Genomic DNA, 20,845 nt, shown 5'->3' on the forward strand with positions numbered 1-20,845 from the left:
ATGGAGAATGTTACTCAAAATCAACCTTCTTCATTAACATCTGGTGTTGGTGCAACTGATGTTGCTGCCAATGAAATTCATGTTGTTGGACTTCCTCCACTTGGAAAGAAGAGAAAACAAAATGCTAATGGTCCTAGGAAATCCTCTCCTGCTTGGGACCATTTTATTAAATTGCCTAATGAAATTGAAGCAGCAGCTGCTTGCAAACACTGTCATAAGAAATATTTGTATGATCCAAAAACCCATGGGACATCTAACATGCTTGCTCATACAAAAGTATGTACCAAGATGCCACAAAATGATCCTACTCAAATTGCCCTCTCCTTTGCCGGTGGAGAGGGTGGTGGCTTGGTTGCCGCAAGCCAACGATTTAATTTGGCACCTTGTAGGAAGGTTATTGCTCTCTTTGTGATCCTAGATGAACATGCTTTTAGGGTAGTTGAAGGGGAAGGCTTTAAGTTGTTATGCAAACAATTACAACCCCAATTAACTATTCCATCAAGGAGAACTGTAGCGAGGGATTGTTTTCAACTTTTTGTTGATGAAAAAGCAAGATTGAAAGGTTATTTCAAATCTGATTGCAATAGGGTAGCCTTAACCACTGATTGTTGGACATCCATTCAGAATCTTAGTTATATGACCCTAACTGCACACTTCATTAACAATGATTGGAAGTATGAAAATAGGATTCTAAGTTTTTGTTTAGTTCTTAATCATAAGGGTGAGACAATTGGTAGAAAAGTTGAAGAGATTTTAAGGGAATGGGGAATAAGGAATCTGTCCACAATCACTGTGGACAACGCAACATCTAATGATGTAGTTGTTGCTTATTTGAAGAAGAGGATTGATAATATGGGTGGTTTAATGAGTGATGGATCTTTCTTTCATCTTCGTTGTTGTGCGCACATTTTAAATCTGGTGGTTCGTGATGGTTTAAAACAGAATGATTTATCCATTTCTGCCATTAGAAATGTTGTTAGATTTGTTAGGTCATCACCCCAAAGATCTGCAAAGTTCAAAGAATGTATTGAGTTTGCTAGAATTAATTGCAAGAAACTTCTCTGTCTAGATGTTCCGACAAGGTGGAACTCATGTTATTTGATGCTAGATGCTGCTGAAAAGTATCAAGCAGCATTTGAGAAAATGAAAGGTGAAGATTTTAGCTATTTGGAATTTTTTGGATTAGTTGGCCCCCCTACTCTTAATGATTGGGAGAATGTTAGGTGTCTAGTAAGTTTTTTCAAAATTTTCTATGATGCTACTATGGAATTTTCTTCGTCAAAACAAGTATCCATTCATAAGTCATTCCACCAACTAGCTTCAATACATTCTAAGCTTAAAAGATCATCCATGAACTTGAACACAATTTTAGCCTCAATGGGATATGAAATGAAGAAGAAGTATGACAAATATTGGGGGTAATTGAAAACATCAACAAGTTTATTTATTTTGGTGTGATTCTTGACCTTAGATACAAGTTAGGATATGTAGAGTGGTGTTTTAATGATATGTATAATGGCGAGTCGGTGCCTTTTACTAATATGATTAATGTGATAAAAAAGGAGTTGTTTAAACTATTCAATTGGTACAAGGGTATACATGAAAAGCAACATGGACCCTCTACTAGTCCTAATGAGGGTGGTTCATTTGGTGATGGTGTTCCTAATGTTGAAGTTCCATCTCATTTTGCAAGGGTTGAAGCTTTTAAAGAGCACCTTAAACAAAAAGATTCAATAGATAAAAAAAATGATCTTGAGAGGTATCTAGATGATAATTGTGCCGATGATTTTAAATTTGGCATCCTTATATGGTGGAAACAAAACTCTTGTAGATACCCTATTTTATCAAAAATGGTGAAGGATGTTTTAGCTAGTCTATTATCGACTGTCGCTTTTGAAAGCACGTTTAGTACCGGGGGCAGAGTTCTAGACACATATAGAAGTTCACTAACCCCTGAAATGGCAGAGGCTTTGATTTGTGCACAGGACTGGTTGAAACCTACACTTAGTCAATTCAAGGACTTTAATATAAATGAAGAATTTGAGTTGTCTGCCACTATTGTTTCAGGTATGTAAATATTTGAGTATGAGTATTTAGTGTATTAATGTATTGGCTTTGGTTTTGATTTAATTATTTGGTTTCTGTTTAATTTTATGCAGAATTTGGTGGTCCCTCTACTAGTGGATCAACATCTGGTGATGGATCTGACGCTGTTGGAAACGGAAATGAACCAGTTGTTGGCTCATCTCAATCACATACTTGATGATGGTTGTGATTTTTGTATTTTTCATTTGATTTACTTATATCTATGTTTTTTACATGTATTAATATATTTTTGTGTTTCGTTTCAGTTTGTTTTTTAGAGTCATTTGTGAAAATGACCTTATTTTGGGCTACTGATTATTATGGATAATCAGCTTATCTATCAGCTAATATCCTCAACAGTTATTTTTTTTGTGATAATATATCAACCAATATCCTCACATGAAGGTATTAGCTGTTTCCCAAAAGGAATATATGTGTTGGATAACTATCTTTATAGGTTTTGTTTGAATGAACTTGTTTATTGGAAGTATATGTTGTTAATTATACATACTTGATGTTTTCCTTTAGTGTGAGGGATAATGGTTATCCTCGAGTTGCCATTATCAGAGATAGGGAAAAGGATCGAAGTGATCCAGATTATGATCGTAGCTATGGAAGGTGAGTTTTATCTATGTACCGTAACAACTTTCTAAAAACGAGTATCATAATTACAAGTGCATCATTTTTTTTTCATTTGATTGTGTTGCACTGTCTTGTGTTTGTATAAGTGAAAATAAAAAGAAAAGCTATCTTTTCATGTGAGAGATAGAAGAGGAAGAGCCAAGAATGAAGTTTATTTTATCTTGATTGCATTTAAATGGAACTCTTGATTATATAATTTATAAAACTTACTATGGAATGTTTAGAGACATCTTCTGTTTCTTTTTTTTGTGGTTATCTTGTAGTCGATGCATTTATACTGATTTAAACTTTAAAAGTTGGTAGGGATTGACTTATTTGAATTTATCTATTGACATAGATACTTATGAGACTGTTTAGGAGAGCTCTATGATGTAGCTTGACACTTTTGATTGAATGTATGTCTGGTGTCAGACACGACAGACACATGTTACATCAATCAATTCATTTTCTTTAATTATTATCAGTGTAGATGTGTTAGTCTCGTGTCTTGTGTGCGTGTTTGTGTTGGCGCATTATAGAGATAGCTTATGGAAACAACTTATGAGACACCTGCAAGCTCTCATGATTGCTTTGAAAACAACTTATAACTTGTATGCAAGTGATTGAAGGTGTGTTTGGTGTCAGATACGACGGTGACACATGTTGCATTCAATCAATTCATTTTCTTAAATTGTTATCGGTGTAGTTGTGTTAGTGTCGTGTCTTGTGTGCATGTTTGTGTCAGTGCATTATAGGGATAGCTTATGGGAACAACTTATGACACACCCATAAGCTTTCACGATTGCTTATGAAAGCAACTTATAACTTGTATGGGAACTGTTTGACTTTATTTTATCCTTTGTTATAGAAATAGTTTATACATCAACATTTATATGATAGGCACCTATGTCATAAGCACTTATTTAAGTTGTTGATTCCAAATAGGGTCTAAATATATTAGTTGGCTTACTAATTAGATTGAATTTAATTATTGGTTCAGGTATGTTAGGAGTCTCTCAGCCTCCGTAGTTAATTTGGTGCCCTTTAATTTGCCAAAAGCCCAACCTTCATTTGCTCAGTATGACATTACTTTTAATTAGTTGGGTCAAATGGCACAAACTCAGGCTTCACTTGGATATGGACCTCCTTCAACCCCGATAATGAGCCCTTCTTTGTACCCCAGGATTGAACCCAACATCTGGAGATGGTGCTTACCTACAGTGGCCAAGTCCTACAATGATGTATGCACATTCATATGACCAATTTAGACATGCTGTTTACCAGCTAAACCACATTTATTTCACTTAATGTTTTTACCATGTTGAGTTTGCTGAGTGATTTATGTATTATTAGTTGCAAATACCATGACATGCTTGCAATAAATCTAATAATTTCTTAAATTACCTGTGTGTTTTGGGTTGACCATTTTGATTGAAACAATAGTCATACTCAATACTTATAATTTACCTTATAATTTTTCGCTTACATTCAAAATCATAGCCCAATATAACATTTGAAATAACAAGTGAGTCTTTGTGTTGGTTGGGTGCTGGTTGGTCTTTGCATTTGGCATTCACAAATGTCAAAAACAATGTAAGAACCTATAAACCAAGCCGAGAAAGTGTAGAGAACCTGAACTTGAACATGCCAGAAAATGCCTCCACCGTCGCCAGAGACAGTTTTTATGCTACTTTTGATCTTTGCAGTTATAGAAATACATAGTAGAATAGAGGTGTCTCTTCCATGTCTTTGTTTTTGGTGAATCACTAGGAAGAGAGGTAGGGCAACATGAATTTAAATTGGAAAAGAACAGAACAGCCTTTCAAAAGGGCAATTGTGCTGCTATTTGACTGTGATTTGCTACTGCCGCTGCTTCAAAATGCAGAAAATTAGGATTTATCATCCCACCATAGCGCCAATATTCACAACAAACGCTCTATCTAAGGCGTGTACTGCCTAAAAAGGGCACCCGATGATCCCCTAGTGACCTTTGCTTTATTAATAAAAAAACAAACAATTGAAATATTTATTTAACTATCTCCTAATCACAAATATTAGTGATTTTTTGATATGATCTGGTGGTTATCTATAAGGGGAAGCATATGCATTTAATAAAGAATCGGCTTGTATTGTTATTTTCCCTTTTTATCAACACTTTCTTTTTGAATAAAGTTGAATAATTTGTCCAATTAAAGGAATCACTTTATGGATGATTAATTTTTCTGTGTATGAATTTGTCTCCCGGGCATGGAATAGTTTTTTCACTTCCTTTTTAAATTCTCTGATTTTAGATGTTCTATAATGCAATTGCTAAGATACCTTTATTTTTCTTCGCAGACTCTATTTGGTCAACCTTTGAGCTTTGATTATTCACAGAACTATTAGATGATATGTAGGGAGGAAGGTTTGTATTTGGATTCGAAAGTTATGTTGTTAGCCTTATAGGAGATCTCATGTTAGGTTCATTTTTCAGTACTCCTTTATATGGACCCTTGTTTGTTTTCGGTTATTGTAGTATGTATGACTTTGATTTTCATTTTTTATAGTTACAGTACTTCTTATGTTACACTTTATAAATTGTGAACTCCAGTGGATTTATGCATTTGTTATAACGTATTTGATAATGTTTCTATTGTGGATTTAAAATATATATTTTTCTAATATTGTGCACACAGATAGTGATATAATTGCATCTAAATTACATATTTGTTGATCTACATCCTCCTTTAGAAAGATAACAACACTAGTCGGGGTTATTAAAAAAATGGTTATAGTTAAAGGGTTGCAACACAACCAAGTAGGTTCAATTAACAAAATGTCATTTCATATCTCATAAATATCAATACAAACAACAAGAAGCAAACGGATAATAATCCTCAACCTCTAATTTAAGGGGGAGTATTAGAGTTAGTTAATTAGTCGAATTTCAAATGTATCTTAATTAATTACTTGATCAATAAGTTAATCAAGTCCAAATGTTTGTTTAGCCAAGTCCACAGGTTTGTTACAAGTTGTAGGACACATGATCTTCAGCTTTCTTCTTCTCAAGTCATCACCAATTTGTGATGGTGATGTAGTTAACTTTTCATAAATAAGTTGAGAATATTTTGACTTATAATGAACTTGTAATATAATACTTGAATGATAATGTAATTATAATATAATGCTAATACTTTATAATTAATGATGGTGAAAATGTAATATAACAAAAATAGTTTATGGATTATAAATTCTTTTAATTAAATAGAATGAAGTTTAATGAGTATTCATGTGATTAATGATATAGGAATGATAGGAATCAGGTTAGAATTTATTAGTTCAAACCGATTCAACCCAATCGAATAAACTGTGTAAACCGATAATCCATCAACCTATAAAACCAAACTTAATTTTGGGTGAAACTGAATTTAACTTTTTTCCGTGGATTAACTCAGGTAAGCTATTTCGGACCCGAACCCACCCATAATCGACGGGCATCCACCCCTAAATAATGGTAAGAGATACTCCCTCCGCCCCTTTATAAATGTCACTTTCTTGTAAAAAATTTGTTTCTTTTTAATTGTCACTTGCAAAATTCAAAATAGTATTAATTGCAATTTTGTCAAAATTACCCACTAGATAATAATTACAGAGATAGAAAAATTAAAATAAATATAATAAATAATTAAGAGTATTATAGGTAAAAGAATAATTATTATTTAAAAAATTAATATAATGATTAGCTTCCTTGATATATGTAAAAAGTCAAAAAATAACACTTAAAAAAACAGAAGGAGTACTAGATAAGAAGAAAACACAACAACGTCAAAGACTATATATCTCTAAAAAAAAATTGCAAGAGCAAATCATACACACACTAAAACATCCATAATATATCTTTTAAAAAGAGATAAGATAAGACAACCAAATAGATTAAAGATCCCAAGAAATATATTCAAGCAATAATAAAAACTATGAGTAGTATAGGGTGATAATGGAACTTAGGTCGGTTCCAAGGAAACTTCATACATATGCAATGAGATTAAAGCATCCTATTAAAATACACCTTAAGAAAAAATTAAATGTCAGCTTGACACCTTAACGGATCTCAATGTTCTTAAATAGTTTAACACAAAGATTGCATAGTAGACATATAATGTGTTCTTATTAGTTTAACACTAAGATTGCATAGTATACATACTGTGTTCTGATTAGAATGCACCTTAAAAAAAGTTGTTTGTAAGTTTAATACCTTAAGGGATCTCAATGTTCTTCAATCGTTTATCACTAAGATTGCATAGTATACAAATAGGTTTACAATCAAAATGATCCAAAGATGGTTGCTCAAAATTTTGGATAACTAATCCAAATACCTTATTTTGATTGAATTGAATCATTAAAAAATTAAAACCATAATTTTGGATAACTAATCCAAATACCTTATTTGAATCATTAAAAAATTAAAACCATTTAGATGGTTAATAAACTGAATTGTATACTTTTATTTAAAAAATTCAATAAATCTAATACTTCTTTAAATTAAAATGATAAGTAGACAAATTATAACTTCTTCAATTTTAACATTTCAAATGTACCCGTAACATTTGAAATGTAAACCCTTAAATGCTTTCCTCTCCAATTCAAGCTGAACATGAATTTCAAATTTCACCTTCCAATCATTTCAAATTGTCCAGAGCAACACCATTTTTAAAAATTTCAAAATTGGTGAAAATTAACACAACAGACTACGAGCTTACTGCACCTCGAAAGTAAAAACACTTAATTCAGAAATACACTCGGCAATGGTAGAAAGCACTAGAATTATAGAGTCAAATTCACTTCAAAACAACTTGTTTGAACCTAAATTTATGTTCCAAGAATCGCTAGAAGATATCTGTCTTCATATAATTTAAACAAACATTGAACAATAACTGAAGTTGAATAAACAAACATATAAAAGAAAAAAATGAAACATATATTTCGCCTCAGAATTGCAGAATTGTATCAACAAGGCAAATAGCCATTCAGTCCCGAAAGATGGTATTTGGTGTATGATATCCTCATCAGCAAAATTATTGTTTCTATGTATTGAAAAAATAAAGTAATGGAACGATTATAATGTGTGTCTCATGGCCAGTCCCAAGATGTAAAGGCAACAACGCTGCTCAACAAGGCGATGGAATATGAGACAAGTTCCGACGGAGGAATTCCCTCCGAAAAGAGAAAACCATCAACGTCAGTAAAACATTGTTCTGCGACGTTTACTTTGAGTCATACAAACACAATATCAGTTTGCCCCCAATCAAGTTAGGGATTCGGATTAAAATCCCCCGTCGTAACAGATCAAACTCAAAGAAGTAAAAATAATACTAATCAAGGATAAAGAAAGTGAAATTAGAATAAACATCAAAGCATAACTGTAACGAGAGTGCATCAGTGAAATGAACGTTGTCCGCAAGGATACGTTAACATATCCACTCGGTTCAAAGTGAAGAAATTGTGATTTAAACATCACACGCACTTCTTCAAGTAAATTACCGAAACATCTAATACGAAATAATCAATATAAAAATTGAACGAAAACGAAAGGTGAAAAACACAGTGTAGACGAGAAACAATCGACTCGCCAATGAAAAATGACGGACGAAACGATGACTCGGCGATTGTTATACCTCAATGTTAAAACGATACCAGAGAAACCTTATCAATCTCTTCATCATTTGTTTGAACAATCGAGGAACTAATTGGTTAGACGTATGATTCGAAACCGATTGAGAAAGTAATTCGAAACAAAATCAAAGCTTAGATGAACGAATTTTGAAACCCTAAATCGGCTATTCTAGTTGTAAACCGCCGCAAGGAAGTATTTGAAAGGATGAAGATGAATGTGGAATAGATCTATAGAATCAATTTATAGGCCAAAACGATAACCTAATTCTGCGATTGTTGTTATTAGACTGAAATACCCTTTTCATTTGTCTATTTCACAGAAATGGATAGTCCAATGGGCCAACCATTGTAATCCATAATTTCAACGGATTTATTTGAGATTTTGCACCTATGAATTACTTAATTTGTTTATTTGAGATTCTAATCCATAATTTCAATTATTTTATTGCACTTAATTTGTTGAAAACATAAAATGATGAGATTTCACCCTCTATGAAATACTATCACATCTTTGTAAAACTATAATAATAATAATAATCTCTATTTTTTTTTAGATACATCACGTATTTTAAATACATAATTCATTCGTTTTTTAGTGTTAATTTTATGAATAAATTTATTTCAAAAATACATTTTAGAAATGTCTTTGAAAATACATTTTCAAAACCTACTAAAACAAATATTGGTTGAATGTACAATGAGAGAATGGGGTATGAGTTTGAATGTCTTGATTCTTAACTTGAACGGTGAAAGTGTTAGTGTTAAAGCATTTGGGTGAGAAAGGAATGAGAGTGTTAGAGAGAATGTGAGAATTAAAAGTAAATTGTAGTTTTGTAATATCACTATATACATGTATTTATATACAAGTAATTATTTGTATCTCAATTAATTAACATTACAAACTAAACTTGGATTATATTATAACACGCCCATTTATAATCCAAATAACTAATCACAAACTAATCATAATCGATTTAAATTATTTCTAATTTCTTTCTCAAAATCAGAAATTTGTCGATCTTCATCATATGGTGAAAACGTTGGTCACTTATACTTAACTCGAGCAATGTCTTACCTAAATTTCACCTCGATTTATCTTCTCCCTCAGGAAGTGAAACTTAGCCTCAACGGGCTTACTCCTTCCATGCATAACTGGATTTCTTGCAAGATTAATGGCCGACTTGTTGTCGATCTGCAACATCAGTGGTATCTTTACTTCGATCTTCATCTCATCCAGCACGAATTTGGTCCAAATTGCTTGACAAACCACATAAGATCTTGTTATATACTTAACCTCAAATAATGGTAATGCCACCACAGGTTGCTTTCTCGAGCACCATGAGATTTAGGCACCAAACACTTGAAATAAATAGCCATATGTGCTTATTATATCCTTCTTATCTCCATACCAATCAATATTTGAATAGAAATTTATCATATCTTTTTTGCCTTCATAATCTTATGGAAATTGGATTACATAATTTAGTAGTCCTTTTAGGTATCTCATGATTATCCTTGCAGCCTTCGTGTGTGATATCTTTGGTTCATCCATGTATCTATTCACAAATCCGATTGAGAAACCTATAACAAGTTTTTATTGCACACATACCTCAGAGATTCTACAATATGTTTGAACAAAGTGACAACGACCTTGTCCTCCTCTCCATGCTTCTCCAGTTTCAGATTTGGTTTGACATATGAAAATGTAGTATTTGAATCAGCCGTCATGAATCTCTTAAGTATTTATTTAACATACTTCCTTTGATGTAGCACCAAACATGTTTGGTAATTTGAAATTCCATGCATTGAAAATAAGACAAGTTTCCCATATCTGACATTTTAAATTCCTTCGTCATCGGCTCTTTGAACTTCGACAAGTTTTCAATGTTACTTCTAGTTACTAGAAAGTCATCAATACATAAGCAACTGATAGTTATTTCTTATTCCATGCCATATATGCCTATTTGAGGCCATAAAGGGCTTTGTGCAACTTGTACACTTTCCTTACTTCCTCCTGTATCACAAAACCAGGTGGTTATGTGGCATATACGAATTCATCTAGGGAACCATTAAAAATATTGATTTCACATCTAAGTGAAATGTTGACTAGTATTGCTTGCTTGTTAAGGATACCACTAGTTTGATAGTCTCCAGTCTTGCAACTGGTGCATATACTTCAGAGTAGTAGAGTCTTGCTCTTTGAAAAAATCCTTGTGCTACTAATCTTGCATTATGTCTTGCAACCGACCCATCGAGATTGTGCTTTAGTTTGAACACCCATTTTTATTCGATAGTGTTTTTGTATGTGTTGGCAATTCAAATAGCTCCCACGTATTATTTCTTTCAATGGCTTATAACTCTTCGACCATTGTTTCCTTCCATTGTTTATTCTTTAAGACACTACTGTAGTTGATTGGTTCGTCACTTGCAAGTAAAGCAAATTGAACCAGGTCTCAATCTGGCGTGACTTCGTCATCACCAACCATTTCACAGTCTTGAAGTCTTATAGAGATAACTTTGGTTATTTGTGGTCTTCGTCTTGTGTCTGCCACACCCTCGTGATTTTTTGTTTTGATAGTTAGAACTTCAGTAACTACTGGGAGGTCATTAATTAGAAATTCATCATGATCACTACTTTCTTTATCAAAGTCATAAATAGTCAATGGTTTGTTAGTTGCATTATTTGAGTCCCAATTCGAGGCAGAGTTCTCATTAATCACAATGCCTTGACTCACCAAAATCGTACCATTGATTATATTGAATAGTTTGTATGTTTCAGTCTTATTATATGCTACCAGAATCATGGGGTCACTCTTATCATCAAGCTTTCTTCTCCTTGCATCAAAAACATATGTGTAGCAGATAGAGCCAAACATCTTCAGGTGACTCACTGATGGTGTCTTGCCACTCCACTCTTCTTCATGAGCATTGTTCTTTAGTCTCTTGGTAAGGCATTTATTTAGTATATAGACATCAATGGTGACTACTTCACCCAATCTGGATTTTTGCAAGCTCTTTTGCTTCAACATGCATCTAGCCATATCCAATATGGTCATACTTCTTCTTTCTACTATTCCATTATGTTGAGGCGTGTAGAGAGATGTTACCTCGTGATCAATACCATGTTCTATAGAGAACTCCTCAAATAACTTAAATGTGTTTTAGTCACCTTTATATGTCCTTAGAACCTTGATTTTCTTTTCACTCTGATTTTTGACAAGTATTTTGAATCTCTTAAAGAATGCAAATACTTTATCTTTACGCTTAATCATATATATAGAGAGTTTTTTTTACTATTTTCAAAAACAAATGAGAAAAATTATTTGTTTCCACCAATGGTATGATCTTAAAAAAGGCCACATACATCTAAATGTACTACATATAGTATGCAGGACGACCTCACTGACACATACAAAATGAAAGAATTTATGGATTGCTTCCATACCAAACAACTTTCATAGATATTGCCAAACATGCTAAGACTTGGTATACCAGTTACCATATATTGAGTAATCAGTTGATTTAGTGACCTAAAATTTAAATGGACAAACGTCAAGTGTCGCAACCAACAATGCTTGTGGTCAACTATTATTTTTAGGCATTGTACCTCAGTCGAACAAATCATGGTCTTAAATGTTATATTCTTCAACAAAGGATATTTTAAGACCAAATTATTTTGAGTGTTGAATAATTCGAAAGATCCATTTTTCATAACCACAACGAAACATTTTTGACAAGTTGTCAAACACTTAGCAAATTGTAATTCATTCCAGGTACATATAGTACATCTTTAATCATAGCTTTTGCTCCATTTTTCCTTTGAATAACTATGTTTTTTGCACCTTCTGCTTTCAATGAGATACTATCTGCAACTCTGACGTTGCTCTTCTCTGAGCCGTCGAAATTTTCTCACTAAACTCTTTGACCAGTCATGTGGTTTGAGCAGCCTGTGTCGAGGAACCAGATTTTATAGTCGACATGCTCGTCTGAAACTGCAACCATAAGCACCATGGTTTCTGAATCATTTGAACCTTCTCGTGCAAATTTTGCTCCTTCGACATTTTTCTCTCTTGAAGAACCTTTATTGCCTTTCTTATACCAAAAAGTATTGGCCAAATTACCCCATTTTTCACAGTTGTAACACTACACAATCTTCTTCTCGAGTTTTTCTTTATGAGTTGAGGTTCCTTATCCTCTTTTGGAGGATTCATAAGCCCTCTCATCATTATTTCGCTTGTGAGAATCCAGCCAATAACATTTCTTGCTCAGGGACTTGTCACATTTACCTTTAAGCATATAACCTTCACATTTCTTTCATATTTGATACTACAGTGCTTGTATCGAATCTTGACCCATTTCCTCTCAATTATCCTTAACTCATGTGCCTCAAATGAACCAACCAAATCTTCTAATTTCAAGGTTCCAAGATTGACGGATTTTGAATGGCCATGATAACATGATCAAAGTGAGAGGTCAAGGTTCCCATTACCTTCTAAATTATCAACTTATCAGTTAGGACTTCACATAACCTTTTATGAGATAAACAAGGTTGTTCACCTTCGAGACATGGCCTGCAATCTTTTTAGCTTCTCCCATCTACAGTAACTCAAATTGTCTTCGAAGTGCCTGTAACTTGACACTCTTAACCTTTTCACCACTTTCGTAATACTTGATAAGATTATCCCATGCCTCCTTTGCAGATTCAGAATGAGAGATTTTATCAAAATTCGCAACATTCACTGCATATTTAATACAAAATACAACTGTCACACCCTGATTTTGACCATAAATCAACAATTAACACATTCATCATAGTCGTTGCATCTTTGCATATTATAACATGCATTCCATACCGCATAATACCTAGAATGTCAGTCGATATAAATTTTCGAATTTACAGACAAATCGGTTGAATCAATCATCAAATGTGTGTCAAATCAGCGGGCGAACAATTTCAAAATCGATCTTGCAGACGTCAATTTTATTAATCTACGGTTCGCGTAGTTTAACCTAGCGACCTCATTTTAATTTTTTGACTACTTTTTCGATCGAATTTCAGTCAGTCTGAGCCTTTTAACCAGTCATTTTTTATTTCAAAATTTGATCAAAAGTTGTATGTTTCCGAGAAGTTTATTTCCCACTGATCATTTTAGTGCATTTATTTTAATTTTTCAATCACTTTCGCGTTCAATTTTTATTCATTTCGAGTTCATTTATTTTTATTTCTTTATCAAAGTGTTGAAATAAATAAATAGAATTTTCTTTGTTTTTGTTTTAATTTTATTTTGACAATTTATATTAGTTTTGATTTTATTTAGTTTATTTGTTTTAGCTCATTTATACACATCAAAAGATCATAAAAGGGGTATTTACGGAATAAGAATAAAATGAAAACCTATTGTTTTTTGTATATAAGTTGACGAGTGAGAATAACTAAGAAAAAAAAAGACTGCGCTGCCCCATCCATGTTTCTCCCTCTCTGAATCCATCATTTACTTTTTAGTTTCACTTTGGGACAAGTAATTTCTTCACTTGCATTCCATGAAAAAATCAACATGAACATAACTTCATACTACCAAACCACATATCACCTTTCAAACTATCTTCTCTCTTCTCATCATAACTCTCTCATTCTACTAACATTCACTTATTTCACAACATATAAACACACACCCAAATAACTAAAAATCATATCACACATCTTAAAAAAAACTCATCCTTAGAGGTAAACCTTCTTGCACATAACTCACTTTAAATCCTCTCTTCAACCACCACCTCATTCCGGTGAAGTGTACTTCCGGTGAGCTGCACAACTTCATAATAACCACCATGTTTTCCTCCTTCAAACACAAAAGTACACAACCTCCGCCGGAACACCGCTACACACTCTTTCATTAGTTTTTTTTTCTCATTTCTCATTTTATTGTGCCTTTTATTTACTTTGTTCTTTTTAAATTGTTTTTTTTAAATTGTTTTTATGTTTGTTTTAGAGTTAAGAGAGAGTTGAATGATATGTTGAGAGAGAAAGCATGAGAATTGAAAAATGTTTTTTCTGTTATTGCACTTTGTATGATAGAGGTAGAGTTGGTTTGTTAATTTTGAAGATTAAAACATGTTACTGTATATTATTTTCTTAACATGTTTCTTTTTCTTTTTTTTATAAATAATTTTAAGCATGCCAGGTGTTGTGAGGAGATTGGTGACTTTGATTTTGATTTTGTTTTTATAGTAAGACAAATGAGGTGTTGTCCTCCTGATCTTTGCTTTTCTTTTTCTTTTTTTTCTTTTATTTATGGATTTAATTGAAATACACTGACAGTGTAAAAGGATTTTACACCGTCCGTTAATCCTAGATGTTGGATATTAAAATAAGTTTGACTTTTATTTTAAAAATATATAAAGTAATGCAAACGGGTGATGGTGATGAATCGACAGTGTAAATCTTTTTACACCGGGAGTGCATAGTAATTAATCTCTTTATTTATTATTCTTTATTATTATTATTATTATTATTACTATTATTATTATTATTATTATTATTATTATTATTATTATTATTTATTCTATATTTTAGTAAGAGAACTTGGTTTAGAAAAAAAATTGATCATTTGAACCGATTCACCTTTCAAAGTTTGAGCCCAAAAGCCAATTTAGAATTGACACTCCATATTCATGTATACACCCTTGTTTTTTTTTTTTTTTTTTTTATTAATTTTAATTAATAATTAATTGATTATTTAATTAGTTATAGTGTAATTGATTAATTACATTTGTTTTTGTTAAGTAGATTACTTGATTAATTGTTTAACCGATCTCATCGTGTTAGGTCAATTAATTAGGAAATTTCTTCATCCATGTTCATACCCTAACATATGTAAATAATTATCTTACTAACATTGCATCCAATAATCAATTTCAATCTCTTCAAAATATTTTCTTAAATAAAATTGGAAGAAAAAGATCACCTGGGTGAAAGGTCCAGACGTAATCCCGAATGCTAGGTCCAAGTTGTAAGAGGTTGTATGCCATAAGTGTTCGTCTTTCCTTCAAAACACTTGTAAATATTCAAACTTATTTTCTCAATAAAAATGAAAGAAAAAGATTACTTGGATGAAAGATCCAGACGTAGTCCCGAGTATTAGACTCAAGTTGTAAGAGCTTGCAAGTCATAAATACTCATCTTTCAAGCCCAAAAATATATTCAACCAATCAAACTCTTTTTTCTCGTCGTCGTGCGATTGATCCGAAAAACCTTTTCATAAACGAAAGATATCTTGTCTTAAGATGATGTAAAATAATACTTCATCCATAATTATTGAGTTGAGATAAGTGACGTTTTTCCGAATGTTGATTTGTAAATCCATTTGATGTGTGGTATACGTCTGCTCTTCATTTATTTTGGGTAAAATAGTGTTTTTCGCCGATTAATACAATATAACTTTCACTAAAATCGACCAACAAACAAACATTCTCTACCTAGAACTACGTAAGCCTTGAGTTCTCTATTGCACCCGGAGATACGTAGGAGCAAGATTTGTAAATCTTGTCAGGCCCATTAATAAAAAACTTAGGTTTAGTCCCCTTCGTTGCAAAATTCAAAAACATTATTCTCTCTTATGTTCTTTCTTTCCCACCTAATAACTTAAGAAGCCTAACATTTATAAGCTAACACTAACACACACAACTAACCTAATGGTTCTCGTTGAGTACAACGGACGTGAGGGGTGTTAATACTTTCCCCTTGCGTAATCAACTCCCAAACCCTGATTTGGTTGCGATGACCATAATCATTGTCGTTCTTTTTTGGATCTTATCGATATTTCCCCATTCCTTTTAGGAATAAATAAAGTTTGATGGCGACTCTGTTCAGTCCATCATTGCAAGCGTGCGATTCACTAGGTCGTGTTCTCATTTTTTCGAGGTGCGACAACAACCTTGCAAACTTGCTTCTTGGTATCCTAGTGGTTGATCCTCTTAGTACTATTTACATCGTAAGAAAGTTCAGCGATGCCATTAGTGACCATTTCAAGGGTTTCTTGGAAACCAAACAAGGATTCCATTTGCTTGCTCTAACGGTTACAATTTTTACCTTTAAGAATTGGAAGAGAGTTAGGAATACCATTCCCACTATTCATCTCTACATCAATGTTACACCCTCATAATTGTCTGCTTCAATAGTTGGAACTTCAGTGACTACTGGGAGGTCATTAATTAGAACGTCATCATGATCACTACTTTCTTTATCAAAGTCATAACTCGTCAATAATTTGTTGGTTGCATCATTTGACTCCCAATTTCAGGCAGAGTTCTCATCAATCACAATGCCTCGAATCACCAAAATCTTACCATTAATTAGATTGAATAGTTTGTATGTTCAAGTCTTGTTATATCCTACCAGAATCATGGGTTCACTCTTATCATCAAGCTTTATTTTCCTTGCATCAAAAACATACTTGTAGCAGATAGAGCCAAACACCTTCAAGTAACTCACTGATGGTCTCTTGCCACTCCAGACTTCTTCAGGAGCATTATTCTTTAGTCTTTTAGTAAGACATTTGTTGAGTATATAAGCATCGGTGGTGACTGCTTCACCCTATAGGGATTTTTGCAGGCTCATTTGCTTTAACATCCATCCAACCATATATAATATGGTCCTACTTCTTCTTTATACTATTCCATTATGTAGAGGCGTATAGGGAGCGATTACCTCATGATTAATACTATGTTATATATATAACTCCTCGAATAACTTGGATGTGTTTTTTCAACCTTCATTTGTCCTTATAAACTTGATTTTCTTGTCACTTTGGTTTTCGACAAGTATTTTGAATCTCTTAAAGAATGCAAATATTTTATCTTTGTGCTTATTCACGTAGATATAGAGTTTTCGAATATATTCATCAAAAATGAGAAAAAGTATTTATTTCCACTAATGGTATGATCCTCAATAAGGCATATACATATGAATGTACTATTTATAGTATGCAGAAGGACCTCAGTGGCACATACAAAATGAAAGACCTTATGGATTGCTTCCCTACCAAACAACTTTAACAAAGCTTGTAATACATGATAAGACTTGGTATACCAATTACCATATCTTGAGTAATCAGTTAACTTAGTTACCTAAAATTCAAATGGACAAACCTCAAGTGTCGCAACCAATTATGCTTGTGGTCGACAATTGTTTTAAGGTATTGTACCTCAGTCAAACATATCATGGTCTTAAATGTCATATTCTTCGATAAAGGATGTTTTTAGACCAAATTATATTTAGTGTTGAATAATTTGAAAGATCCATCTTTCATAACCACAGAGAAACCTTTTTGACAACTTGTCAAACACTTAGCAAATTACAATTTATTCTCCTTTGAATAACTATGTTCCTTGCACCTTCTACTTGCAATGAGATACTATATGCAACTCTGAAATTGCTCTTCTTTGACTCCTAGAAATATGTTAATAAAACTCTTTGAACAATCATGTGGTTTGAGCATCCTGTGTCGAGGAACCAGATTTTAGAGTCGACATGCTCGTCTGAAACTACAACCTTAAGCAACATGGTTTTAGAATCATCTGAATCTTCTCGTGCAAAGTTTGATCCTTTGACATTCTTCTCTCTTAAAGAACCTTTATTTACTTTCTTATACCAATAATTCTTGGCCAAGTGATCCCACTTTTCACAATTGTAACACTGCACACTATTTTTCTCGAGTTTTTCTTTATGAGTTGAGGTTCATTATCCTCTTTTGAAGGATTCATAAGTCCTTTCATCATTCTTTTGTTTGTGAAAATTCAGTTAGTAACCTTTCTTGCTCAGGGACTTGTCACATTTGCCTTTAAGCATAGAACCTTCACATTTCTTCCATGTTTGAGCCTATAATGCTTGTATCGAACTTGAATCCGTTTCCTATAAATTATGCTTAACTCATGTGCCTCTAATGAAACAACAAAATCTTCCAATTTCAAGGTTCCAAGATTGACAGAATTTGAATGGCCATGATGACACGGTCAAAGTGAGAGTTCAAGGTTCCTATTACCTTATAAACTATAAACTTATCAATTAGGACTTCACCATAACCTTTCATTAGATAAATAAGGTTTTGTACCTTCGAGATATAACCTGCAATCTTTTCATCTTCTGCCATCTATAGTAACTCATATTGTCTTCGTAGTGCCTATAACTTGACACATCTAACCTTTTCACCACCTTTGTAATACTTGGAAAGATCATCCCATGCCTCTTATGCAAATTCGGTATGAGAGATTTTATCAAAATCCACAACATCCACTACATATTGAGTACAAAACACAACCTTGCAATCTTTATTGTTGGCACCCTAGTGGTTGATCTTCTTAGTATCATTTGCATTGTAAGCAATTTCCGGGATGTTGTTAGTGACCACTTCAAGAGTTTCTTGGAAACTAAACCAAGATTCCATTTTCTTTCTCCACTGATTCCAATTTTTACCTTCAAGAATTGGAAGAGAATTGGGAATACCATTCCCACCATTCATTTCTACATCAATGCAACACCCTTATGATTTTATGCTTATATAGTTAGAACTTCAATAACTACAATGAGGTCATTAATTAGAACTTCATCATGATCACTACTTTCTTTATCAAAGTCATAACCCGTCAATGATTTGTTGGTTACAACATATGAGTCCCAATTTCTTGAAGAGTTTTCATCAATCACAATGCCTCGACTCACCAAAATCTTATCATTCATTAGATTGAATAGTTTGTATGTTCCAGTCTTGTTATATCCTAATAGAATCATAGGTTCACTCTTATCATTAAGCTTTCTTTTCCTTGCATCAAAAACATACTTGTAGCAGATAGAGCCAAACATTTTCAGGTGACTCAGTGATGGTCTCTTGCTGCTTCATATTTCTTAAGGAGAATTGTTCTTCCGTCTCTTGGTAACACCGTTTTTAGTATATAGACATCAGTGGTGTAGGGATTTTTACAGGCTCTTTTGCTTCAACATGCATCTATCCATATCCAATATGACCCTACATCTTCTTTCTATTATTCCATTATGTTAAGGTGTGTAGGGAGCGATTACCTTATGATCAATACCATGTTCTATAGAGAACTCCTCAAATAACTTGGATGTGTTTCCGCCACCTTCATCTGTCCTTAGAACCTTGATTTTATTTTCACTTTGGTTTTCGACAAGTATTTTGAATCTCTTAAAAATGAAAATACTTTATCTTTGTGCTTAATCACATAGATCTAGAGTTTCCGACTATATTCATCAAAAAATGAGAAAAAGTATTTGTTTCCACCAATGGTATGATCTTAAAAAATGAAGATATATCTGAATGTACTACTTCTAGTATGCATGAGGACCTCATTGGCACATACAAAATGAAAGACTTTATGGATTTCTTCCTACCAAACAACTTTCACAGAGCTTTCCATACATGATAAGACTTGATATACCAATTACCATATCTTGAGTAATAAGTTAACTTAGTGACCTAAAATTCAAATGGACAAACCTCAAGTGTCTTAACCAACTATGCTTGTGCTCTACACTTGTTTTTAGGCTGTTGTCATACCCCGAAATTTACCCTACTCCGATACAACTTTCATCTGATCCATGGCCCTACTGCACATGCATGCTTTCATTATCTCCTCATCATAATTATATTAACTTTCATAACCAAATACATATTGCATGGGATCAAGGCATGATTTTAAAAAAAAAAATTAAAAAATTTTTTTAAAAAAAAAATAAAAAAATTTAAAAAGAGGAAAAGGGGGGAAACCGGATTTTGCCTCCCACACTCCAAAAAAAAGAGTTTGTTTTTGCACAAAGGGTATTTGGTTCCCCCCATTTTCCCACTAACTTTCCCTATAAATAGATGCACCATTTCCCTTCATTTTTCATGCTTTCTAGCCCCCAAAATTGATGAAAAAATATCATTCAACCTCTCTTCTCCAAACCTAAATCAAAACCCAAAAAAACTTTTCCCTCCCAAAAGTCACCACTACCAACTTTTTTCCATTTCACATTTTTTTTCCTCAAAGTTTCTCACTCTCTAACACTCATAACCCAACCCTTTTACTAAGCTTTCACCACAAATATTTTCATCCCAAACCCCTTACTTCACATTCAAGTTCAACACCATTTCTACCTAGCTTTTTTTCATATTTTGTGGGTAATGATTTTAACTTTAACTTTTTAACTTTTTGTTCCTTTTTTTTTTATTAAAAATGATTGCTTGTTCTTGGTTGGTCTTTTGAGATGGTTTAGATTCAAGCTTGCAAAAAAAGATTGACTTTGGTTTACTCACCCTTTTTTAAAGATTTTTTACTCTTACTATCCTTTTTCACCTTTTTGTGGTTGCTTTGTGTATGTTATCATTTTCTTTTATTATGGACTTGTTGTTGTGTTTGTTTGGTTGATGAGGTCTATTAGATCTTGACCATGGTTGTTTAGAGTTGATTAAATCTTCAATATTTCAAACCTATC

At 32.9% G+C, this 20,845-nt stretch overlaps 1 protein-coding gene and 2 non-coding genes across 3 annotated transcripts; 1 reads left to right on the forward strand and 2 right to left on the reverse strand.

The window, feature by feature from the left end:
• On the forward strand, positions 1-1,422 carry LOC127135720 (zinc finger BED domain-containing protein RICESLEEPER 2-like). Its single transcript, XM_051062362.1, has one exon. It carries the CDS (start codon positions 1-3, stop codon positions 1,420-1,422), a length of 1,422 nt encoding a protein of 473 aa, XP_050918319.1.
• A 6,243-nt stretch (positions 1,423-7,665) lies between these two features.
• Positions 7,666-7,755, reverse strand: LOC127077143 (small nucleolar RNA SNORD96 family). The gene has a single exon (XR_007787117.1). It is a non-coding gene; the product is annotated as a small nucleolar RNA SNORD96 family (small nucleolar RNA).
• Positions 7,756-8,286: 531 nt separating this feature from the next.
• LOC127077623 (small nucleolar RNA snoR111) lies at positions 8,287-8,409 on the reverse strand. The gene has a single exon (XR_007787413.1). It is a non-coding gene; the product is annotated as a small nucleolar RNA snoR111 (small nucleolar RNA).
• Positions 8,410-20,845: the final 12,436 nt, after the last annotated feature.

Source organism: Lathyrus oleraceus, chromosome 4 (assembly GCF_024323335.1).
Source record: "Lathyrus oleraceus cultivar Zhongwan6 chromosome 4, CAAS_Psat_ZW6_1.0, whole genome shotgun sequence".
NCBI lineage: Eukaryota > Viridiplantae > Streptophyta > Magnoliopsida > Fabales > Fabaceae > Lathyrus > Lathyrus oleraceus.